General features: G+C 37.6%; 1 protein-coding gene across 3 annotated transcripts in view; it reads right to left on the bottom strand.

Moving 5' to 3' along the window:
* LOC131531454 (E3 ubiquitin-protein ligase RNF123) overlaps nucleotides 1-11,086 on the bottom strand; it is a 133,657-nt gene that overhangs the window by 36,192 nt on the left and 86,379 nt on the right. For all 3 annotated transcript variants that reach the window (XM_058762226.1, XM_058762227.1, XM_058762228.1), the window contains one exon: nucleotides 251-378. In XM_058762226.1, coding sequence (XP_058618209.1) covers nucleotides 251-378 — 128 coding nt within the window. The remainder of the gene's footprint in view (nucleotides 1-250; nucleotides 379-11,086) is intronic.

Here is an 11,086-nt window from a genome sequence, read left to right on the forward strand (position 1 = left end):
TCAGTGCATGAATTTGATCTTAGTGTTCGAAATCAGAGCTGAGTGAATTGGCGGACCAGGAGATATTTTAAGAACACAATCACTTTCACGTCACTGGATATGGAAGGCTATTCTAAGAAATAGGAGTATATTTAGACCATAAAACGTTGTGTATCAAAGTATGCAATGCGACAAATACAAAACTAAATTTAACATCCCGCTGATTATGCAGCAGGATGTGTATAAGGGCACATGTTTAGTCCCGGCTTACATGCGTGCAGAGAGAAGTGTTTGCGGTCAGCGCTGGCAGCTCCTACATCTCCTTCTCCAAGCAGGTACTGGATGGAGCGAAGCTGGAAGCAAGGATCCGACAGCAGCACAGACGCAGCCCTTAAGATCCTGCAAGACAGAAGAATGAGGTTCAGGTTGTTGTGGGTGGTTAGCAGGGTATTGCTATGTAGTTGCTAAAGTATAATGTGCACTGACTCTAAAAAAATGCCTCAAGCAGTGACACTATTAAGATGCTGTCCAGGGATGGGCCATTGAATATGTGGGCAACTGACATCAATTTATGACCTAATAAAATTCAAATACATTTTTTTCCAAAACACTACAGACACAGTGTAAAAAGAGTTTTTTGCTTTATGCATAAGAACGTTTTGGGTTGGAATGACACATGAATGAATGAATGTCAGTTAACAAGTTAACTTAATTAATGTGTTACGAAAAAATTATGTGATTCAAAATACTTTAACACAGTTAACTCACTGGCCCTGCCCCCAGACCTGTACGTCATCTTACATTTCACACAGTTGACTGTTGACAAATATGATGCAGAGAAACAACTCCATTAATGCAGTTATGCCCTAAATTTCAAAATATTGGGTCAAAAATGCTCCTGTATGAGTTTTTGTCTCATCTTTATATTTCATGAGAAGCGATATCACACATTAGGGATAGTTCACCCATACATTTAAAATTATGTAATTTACTCAAACCTGAATGACTTACTTTCTTTTGTGGAACATAAAAAAGGTATTTTGAAGACTGTTGTTAACAAAGCTGTTTTGGTTACCAATTACTTTCATGAAAAAAAAAAAAAAAAAAAAAAAAAAGTTCCATAGTTTGTTGGGCCGTTGTAGCCTAAAATTTGTGTGTAATAAATTTTATGTTGAATCAAACAAAACATTTCTTTCTAAAGCTACTATTTGTAAAGTCTACTTAATACTTTCTCATTTAACACAAAAATTTTAAATGATCTTTTGGGGTTATTTTCTCAGCCTAATGTAATTTGTGATTAATTAGAATAATTAATCGACACATCATGTAATTAATTAGATTAAAAATTATAATCGACTGACAGCCCTAATATATATATATATATATATATATATATATATATATATATATATATATATATTTATATAGCATAAGTTTAAGTATACTATAATATAAGTTAATATAAGTTTCTATTGTTTGTTTGTTTTTTTCTCTTCCTAGTTCTCACTGTCCCCTCCCTGTTCCGTTTCTAAAAAGACAAAACTGCCAGTGGGGCTACATTTGTAAGTATTCTTAAGTATAGACAGACGATAGTTGTGCAGGAGGGAAAATTGCTGCTCTATAGCAGAATATGCCACTCATGACAACCACAGTGAAAACGCAGCAAAACTTGCTGACATCCAGCACTGTCATCGGCACTTGTTATATCACACGCTATTCCTCCTTACATGCATCCCTGCTACGAATCAAGGGTCAGTCGAACCTAAAACGTAAGGCTCTGATGGAGGGACATTTTTTAATAAATATCTAACCCTATGTAGTAAACGTGAAGCTTGACTTAGTAAACACCACTGAAAATGACAGAGAGAGGGACAGACTCGCAGACATTGTTAATTGGAGCGCAGCTGTCAGGTTGTAAGAGAACAGAGCTGTTCCTGTCACACACAACTCATGTGACAAGGTCAACACACTTCCAGCAAGTAAACACGTCTTGCTTCTTCAGAGGGAAATAAACCTTATTTGCACATCTGGACACATTAGTTGGAGACAAGACGTTGAGTTGATCTATACAACACTTGCCAGACTCCTGCAAACAGTCCAAGGATTCAAACTGAAATCCTGTTGCTTTGTCCATATCCCACAGAAAAAGAAAAAAGAAAAACATGCACCACTGGCATATGATTTATGGAGTTTCAGCCCTAACGGCTGTGCATTAAAACCCAAGCAGAGCTTTCCCGCCACCCCAGCGCACCTGCTGTGTACATCTAACCCTCACTGATCAATCTTTCATGTGTGTTTTTCCGACCGCATACACCCACTCACATACAATCCCTCATGATGCAAGCAAAGGAAAAATTACTTCCTTTAATAATGCACTATGGAGTTTCTTCCCTTCTGTTGCTTATGTGGGTAAAATGATCGGTCTGAAAGTGAGCAGCATCTACAGGAACATAGACAAGAGACAGAAAAAGAAACAGAGCATAGAGTAACGCTGGAGAGTCTTTGAGGGAATAAAGATGTGCTACTGAGTCAGATCTAAATAAATGATAGGAAGTACAAAATATTTTCAGAATACTAGAACAAAGGTCTCCAACCCTGCTGCTGGAGAGCTACCGTCCTGTGAATTTCAGCTCCAACCCCAAATAAACACACTTGAACCAGATTATCAAGGTTGTTCAGGGTTACTTGATAATTACAGGCAGGTGTGTTGGAGCAGTGTTGGAACTGAAGTCTGCAGGACAGTAGAGGGTTGTAGCAAAGTCCCTTTAAGGCAAGTCATGCCACTCTGTGGCCATCTTTGAAATGCCTCTCTGGAATGCAAGTGCAGCATTGGTGATTTGAAATCACCAATGAAATCTGACAACAACTGTATCATAAATGTTGTTTATTTTGCTCAAATAACGTTAAAAAAGCGTATTTCTCAGGCTAGACCAGCCAATGTGCATGCGCAGTCCTGAGTATTCTATAGTATTTGGTTGTAGAGATCAGTAGAGACTGCAGACATTCTTGTCCTAACATTGAAAAACTGATTTAGAAATGAGAAATGAGACACAACAAAACACAACTAAAACAAAACTAAATAAATTGAACAAAAAATAAACAACACAAAACAAAAAAAGTCAAACAAAACCCAAACACGAAACAAAAACACAAAGAAAACTTGGTAACACTTTACAATAAGTTGTCATTTGTTAACATTAGTTAATGTATTAACTAACATGAACCAACAATGAACAATGATGCATTTATTACACTATTTATTAATCTTTGTTAATGTTAGTTAATGAAAATACAGTTGTTCATTGTTTATTCATGTTAATTCACAATGCATTAATGTTTACAAACACAACTTTCATTAATGATTTAACGTTTAATAATGCATTAGTAAATGCTGAAATTAACATTAACTAAGATTAATAAATGCTGTAGAAGTATTGCTCATTCTTAGTTCATGTTTACTAATGTTGTTAACTAATGTTAACTAATGAATCTTATTGTAAAGTGTTACCGAAAACTTTATACAAAGCCAAGCCAAGCACAGCAAATCCCAACCAAAAACAGAACACAAAATTAAACCAAAACAAACCAACCAACCAACCAAAGGAAATAAATAAATAAATAAATTCAAACAAACACAAAAATGTCAAAACAAAATGCTAATCAAACCCAGACAAAGACACAAAATAAAAACAAAACCAGTTCAAGCCAAAACAAAACTTAAAAATAAATAAATAAAAACAAAGTCAAACAAAAACACAAAACCAGGGGCCTGTACCATGATGGTAGCTGAACAAATTCAGGGTTACAGGATTAGTTTTGAGTTGACAAAACCAAACCAGTCCAATCCGGCTTTGTTGGTAGTGTGACATCAGTAATGAGCAGCCAATCACATGCCTTAAAACTGTGATTCACTTCTTGTGAGAGAGTCAGTGTGAAGATTAAAAGATTGAACAATATGAAGAATTTAAACACATTTACACAGCATGATCATGAAATGATCTATCCATGAATGAGGAAAACTTAAAGAAAACATCTTACCATATAAGTGCAAGTAAAAGTTGTAAAGTTAGTTTATAGAGTTGATAATGTTTATAGGTATAAAAACACTTAAAATCTAAGCTCATATGTAGTCATGCTTAAAGCTATTGATTCTAAAACTTATTTATATTGCATATTATCTATATGTTTACATTGATTTTAAATAAAATCTTTATAATTACTATTAAACTAAGCTGGCTTGTGTAATGAATTAAGGGTATAATAATTATATAAATAATATAAAATAATTATAAAAAATAATCATCTCTAAAAAAAAAAATCAGATGATTTTATCTTTAAAAATGTAAATTACTATGTAGCGTCCTTTAATTTGGATTAAGAGAAACTGGAGGAGTGGCTTTTTTGCGTCACTTTGCTTGAAGCTGATTGGTCAAATTTCGGTTTGAGCTCTCTAAACCAGAACATAACCTGCCCCGTAGCAGGTTAGCTGTGGAGCATAAGTTACTATGGCAATGAACACTGCTAAAAGCCAAACCACTTTCATGGTACCTAAAACCCAGAGTTGGCACAAACTAAACTGAAACTTAGCTGGCTAGCCAGCTAAACCAGCTTCATGGTACAGGCCCCAGGTCAAGCTAACCACAACCCCCACCACCTTAATACAATCCAAAACCCAAACAAAAGCAAATCAAAGAACAAAACAAAAGAGACAAAACATGTATTTTTTCCAGAAAATCTGGAATTGTTGTCAATCAGGGAGAGTGGGGAAGGCTGTGCCACTTTTTAATATATATTATAATATAATAATGTGCACATATTTTCTCACTTTACAGACAGACTTTACCCCACTCTCCCCTATGCTCTAAATTCTTGGTTGTTTCGGCAGATATGGAGCTCTAGAAATGGTGAAACTAAATCCTTTGCAGATGTACAGACACAAAAGCAAACCTTTAGGATGCCTGTAGTGGGAGACAAACACTTGAGCAAATATGTTTGTGCCCGCATACAAATACACCCAGCTGGCTGCCGTGTTTACAAGACACGGCTGGCTGTCATGCTAAGTTAGCAATACAGTACACATGCAGAATGACAGGGCTGGACGGGCAACAACGCTCAAACAACAGAGGTCTAGTAAACAAATGAAATCACACACAAGATCAGTGCCCACACAACCCACACCTGTCAACCCTCCTGCTGGCAGTGCGGGCAGTCTTAAACTCACGGCCTTTCAAACACTCATCTTTCCTTTTTTTCTCATCACAAAAATGAACATAGACACATAAATAACAAAAAAAATAAAAAGTGTACATTGTTTTTGCTTTGAAAAATGTAATGGTGGTATTTGTGCACAAGTAACGACAGGTAAAAAGTATGGTTTCAATAAAATAAAGACGTTTTTCAAGAAATGCAGTAGTTTTAGTTATGCATTAGGACTAAAATGATGAGTTGACATTAAAAAAAAAAAAAATGGCAACAGATATTGTTGTTGTCGAATAGTCATTTAATCTCATATGACCTAGTCTCAGCCTCAGACGTCACGTCCATGGAACATTGGCTAAACGTCTGATGCATATGGCACACGTATCTGGAAACACTTTAGGAGTTTCGAAGTCATCATGGGGTTGGTTGAATTATACAGGATTTCCGGGAGACGTGTGTGTCGCGTTCTTTAACGTTCCGCCTGGAAACAAAAATGCCGTGGTGCCAAACCCCCTCACGAAAGAAGAAATCCGACAAGTTTACAACTGATAACAAGCGCTTGTCAGGATCAACTAAACATATGTGTAAAAGTATGTGAAAATTTTTAAGTTTGCGGCATAGAATCTTTAAAATATGTCCAAGAGTTTTACACACTGGTCTGTTATTGTGGTGACATTTACACGCCCCGAAACGTGACCCGGAACAAAATGAAATGTGTTTGGTTGCTTTACCTGTCAGTCATATCATATGGCCTCTTAGGCAGGCTTTGACCATTCAAAGCGACCACAGTTCCCAGACCTTCAGCCGTCAGTCTGAAGGTCTGGCTACGTGAGACTACATATGACCCAATTTCAGGCCTGCAATAACAAGGTTTGACCAGTGTGGCACTGTAATGCAATTCAGCCCTCCCAGCTGCAATTCAAAGAAGTGGAAAACGAAGCCAAACCAGAAGTGTTGGAGAGCTTTATAAAACTACAAACAAAAAAATGTTGGCATGTTTAAAGGCCCTGATGTAATCTTGGCAAAGTTCTTTTTTGTTCTTCGGTTAGGTGTGAAAAGTTTGATATATGCAAGAAGCGCTTTACTGTTAGTGAACATCCTGACGCTGCTGAGAGCGTCGCTTAGATCAGTGGTTCTCAATTCCAGTCCTGGGGACCTCTTGCTCTGCACATTTTGCATGTCTCCCTTATTTAACACACCTGATTGAGATCATCAGCTCGTTAGTTCAGTTCATGGCTCTCTCCCCTAACAAGACGATGATTTCAGTCAGATGTGTTAAATAAGACAGACATGCAAAATGTGCAGAGCAGGGGGTTCCCAGGACTGGAATTGAAAACCACTGGCTTAGATCAGGTGTTTTCAAACCTGTCCTGGAGTACCCCCAGCTCTGCACATTTTGTATGCCTCCCTCATCTAACACACCTGATTCCACTTGTCAGCTTGTTAGTAGAAACTGCAAAAACTAAATTGGTTGTGTCTGATTAGGGAGACATACAAAATGTGCAGGACAGGGGGTCCTCCAGGACAGGTTTGAAAACCACTGGCTTAGATAATGTATAAATATGGGCTGCACACATTCCTTTCATTAACTAAATAAACACACAACAAACATGACAGTGGTGAGAAAACAGCAGATAAGGAAGCACCTGATCATAGTGATGTGGATATGTTTGCTGTATATGTAGCTCCGCAATCGGTACTCCAGTAAAGTCACAACATGTTTATTTACATAACACTTTACAGTACTGAGCCACCCATTTAGAGAAGGAGAGACCACCAACCACAGTGAGTTTTGATAAAACTAGTTGATGCCACAATACACTGCTAATAAATGTAATTTAATTGGTTTTAACTGATTTAAAGCCATTATTTAAATGCTTTTAGTCTGTTCTAGGACTTCACAGCTGCTCATTTTTCTACCGATTAGTCAAAAAGTGGGTGAGTCAATGTTTACTTTACTGTGTGTAAATGACTCACTATATGTCACTTAGTAACAGCACTAGATCAAAGACATCTACTAGTGACTGAAACCCCTGAACTGTTCTATAAACAAGACGTTTCATCTCTTAAGTGACATTTCAGACACAACATTGCAAGCTATTTCGTTTATTATCACTCCTGCCAACACAAATAGCTTTGTTCCGATGCTTTGAACTACTGTTTGAGTTCTATGTTTGCGAAAACAGATGTGCTGAGGAGTAATCCAAAACAGTAGAACCAGTACTGATATACAACATGTCAGAAATTTAGAAACATAGCTTGTCTAAACAAATTAGTGTACAAACACTAAATGCATCAGTCACAAAGGATAAGTTAAAAAATAAATAAATAAATAAATAAAAAATGCTGTTAATTTACTCACCCTTAGGCCTTCCAAGATAAGTAAATAAATATATTTGGGTGGTAGTATTTATTTCTATAGAAAAATATATTGACCTATTAAAAGAATTGGAATCGGGTTGTAAAACATCCCAGTATGACAGCAGGTGTCTCTCCGAGAGCACAAGCCTGTAAACAGGAGAGGCTATTTGTGGCGTCTGTGGCCCCCAACAGACAGACACTGACTCACCGGCCCCTCTCTGAGACTCTACTTCAATCCTGCCTCTCCCAAGCACAGCGGGGCTGACAGATGAGCGTGGGGGAGGCTTTTGGAACAGCTACCATCACTACACACATGGCTCACGATTCCCTCACATCCTTCAAAAACATGCCCACATCCACTCAAACTACACTTGGCATGCTGTTAGATAATTAGAGCTGGTCGCAGAGCTTACAAGGGGCCCTTGGGTGAAAGGGCCCGTATGGCTGTATACAGACTAAAGGGTGAAAATGAAAGGGAAAGTGTAGTGTTTTTCAACAAATAATGAAAAAGTAGGACAAATTAATACAATACTGCATAAGCTTAAATATTTGTCATTATACAGTGATAAATCTATCGTTTTATTAGTAGTAGTAGTAATATTAGTAGTTTTGCAATTGAGAGAAAAATGAAACATACAATCACTAGAGAACAAAATGTAACCTACAGTATTATTAGCCATTCTTCAATCTGTAAATGGAAAAAATCTGGTGAAAATATGATTTGATACCTTGTAAATCAGTAATTAGTACTTAGTCAAAAGCACTCACTGAAAAAGCACTGTATCATTTTGTAAACAGATTGGTTTCCAGGCAGACCGTTACATCCATCCTAAAAGATGTGTAATCAAGCCAATCAGATTGAAACAGATTATTTTAGAAGCCCTTGCATTCTTGTGAGCAATATGTTTGAGATGGTCAGTGAACAGACTGTAGGCGTCTGAGGCTGAGACTACCAAGAAACATGTCAGAGCATGTGCAGTACCCGCTAGGACATGTCTCCGACCCACATATTCTTTATTCATGGCTTTTCATTTTCGTTGTATATGAATAATATACTCGATTCAGTGTATAGAACCGATGACCTGTGACACTGATCTGAATGCATTCTAAAAGAACCTTGTGATTCTTGAGATGCTACATACATCCACACAAACAAGGGACACTGCACAAAACAGGCATTCATATAACTATAAAATGGTGCATGAACTCAATGTTTTATTACGCTTTTAGGAATGAGAAAGCAGACAACAAAAGAGGCAATTTAGAGGCAACGTTTCAAATCTTTCTCCTTCGGTTTGTTTCTCTGCATGAAGTCTGTCTTGGACATTTGTAGAGTAAGGCACAACAGCCTGCCTCAATTTTCTTTTTGTGTTTATGAATTGTCTGGCTGCAGTTCGGTTTTTTGCACGCTCTGAAAACCATCTTAGATTGCAAATCGAGCCGAATTCACGCAGCGTCTCGACAATAAGGAAACATCCCATCTAATTGCCGGAGATCAAAAGAGACGTGCAGATGAAGTGATATTTCCCAAGTCCAAAGATGCCTCTTGATGTTTTGTCCTGGTTGACTCGAGGTGAAAAAAAAACTAGTTATTCTCTGGAATTCTTTAGACTGCTGGAAAAAGACTTATGATTTAAGAACAAGCGCCAATGTGAGTAATTACCACAGAATTATGTGGAAAACAATGAAGGGTGGTTAAAACCATCGGTATCCCACAGCATGCCATTATCGCTATTGTGCTAGGTACTTAAAATACATGATAAAGTACATGGTACTTAAATACATACAACTTCAAAGTTATTCTTTAGTAGAGCAGAACAATGATGTGTCGGAATGAACACGTCAAATCATAATTGCGATTTCCAAACTCGTAAGTGGGAACTTCTTAGCCGCAATACTCCCTTTCCCTACAAAACAAGGCATTTCTGGGACACATTCATGCCACATCACTTTGTTTGTCCTCAATGATCGACTACCCAGCCATTGAGAACCAAATGTCTGTCTGTCTTGAATACATCAGCAGACCCCTGATGTCTTTTACCATGACAAAAACACCTTGTACCGCATCTATCAACCACTGAGGGCTGCTTCCATCAAACAAGAAGTCAGAAGCCATCCCGTTTCCCATGAGTCATATTTTATCACCTCTTATCTTCAAAAAATATTAACTAACTGTCAAAGGGCGATAAATGGTATCACCATGCCCACCCTCAGAACACTCTTGGGAAGAGTAACACTCTGGGGTCGTCTAAAACTTTATGGTGCTCGCAGCAGTTTGAAAGTGCTTTCTAAGGTGTTTCTGTAAGCAGATGGATATGTCATGCTGAAGAGACCGCGGTGAAGACGTCAGCAGGGATGCCATAATAAGCAGTTAGACGCGTCGCTGGTTCTTGGGTCAAAGTTATCAAAAGGTTCAGAACAACTTCCGGCTGAAATTGATGGTTGTCTGGAAACATATACAGGAGAGACTAAGCTATTAACCTTTGGGTTCCTCTTCCTGTCTTCCTGCATGTTTCCTTCACTTCCAGAGTATTGTTTTTGAAAAGTGAGCAAGCTTAAAGCCAGGAAACCAATTTTCCAGAACAATGTTATATTGGGGAACTTTTGACAGTGAGAAGCTTAGTCTCAGTCTTTGCTAAACGTGAAATATTTAGCCTGAGGACGAGTGACAAGAAACCTGTCGAAAACGCAAGCCTCGACAATCAGTTATAGATATAAAACTGGCAAAGATGATGAGAAGTAATGGGTTGTGTATTAGAGGGACCCAGAGGATTGTGAGAGAGTGTGTGCGTGTAGGACTACTTGAAGACCTTTGGCAGTGGCCCACAGCAGTGGTTTCAGAGGATAACACAGGCTGACAGTAGTCAAAGCCTGTGCAACTATAACCGAGGGGCAGAGACAGCTTACACAAGCAATACGACACACATATACATAAAGAAAATGTGTGCTATAAGCAAGATAAAGATGTTTATTCATACATAAAGATTCTACAGGCGCAGAAAATAAATAAATAAATAAAAAATTCAAGGACACAGATACACCCACTATCTTTAATTCATGAGGATGAGTAATGTCAGGTTTATAGTGTGCACTCAAGCATAATGAATACACAATGAACAGGATATTCAAACTTTGTGAATTGCGTTCAGTTACGAGACATGCAAGAACCGCTTTCGGTGTCACTGACATAAAACCTGGCACAACATGATGGCTATTTTTGATCCAAATACATGACTTCAGAACACTGCTATAGGACAAGTATACAGCTAAATCATATGGATTATGTTTGCAATGATTTTACTTCCATTTTTGGCTCTACTTTACAGGACAGTGGAAAAGCAACAGGAAAGCAAATGGAAAGTACTGCTAGTTAGAAATTAGACGCTTTCCCTTTAAATTATTAGCTAATCACAAATAGCTTTCGAAAATAAATGATATAAACATCATATGCACTAAGCAGAAATCATCTATAAATCATCACTTTTCACAATTCAAATGAATGAATTTTAATCCAAGCAATTAAGGCTCATTCAGATCCACATTAACA

This window comes from Onychostoma macrolepis, chromosome 22, assembly GCF_012432095.1.
Source record: "Onychostoma macrolepis isolate SWU-2019 chromosome 22, ASM1243209v1, whole genome shotgun sequence".
Taxonomy (NCBI): Eukaryota; Metazoa; Chordata; class Actinopteri; order Cypriniformes; family Cyprinidae; genus Onychostoma; species Onychostoma macrolepis.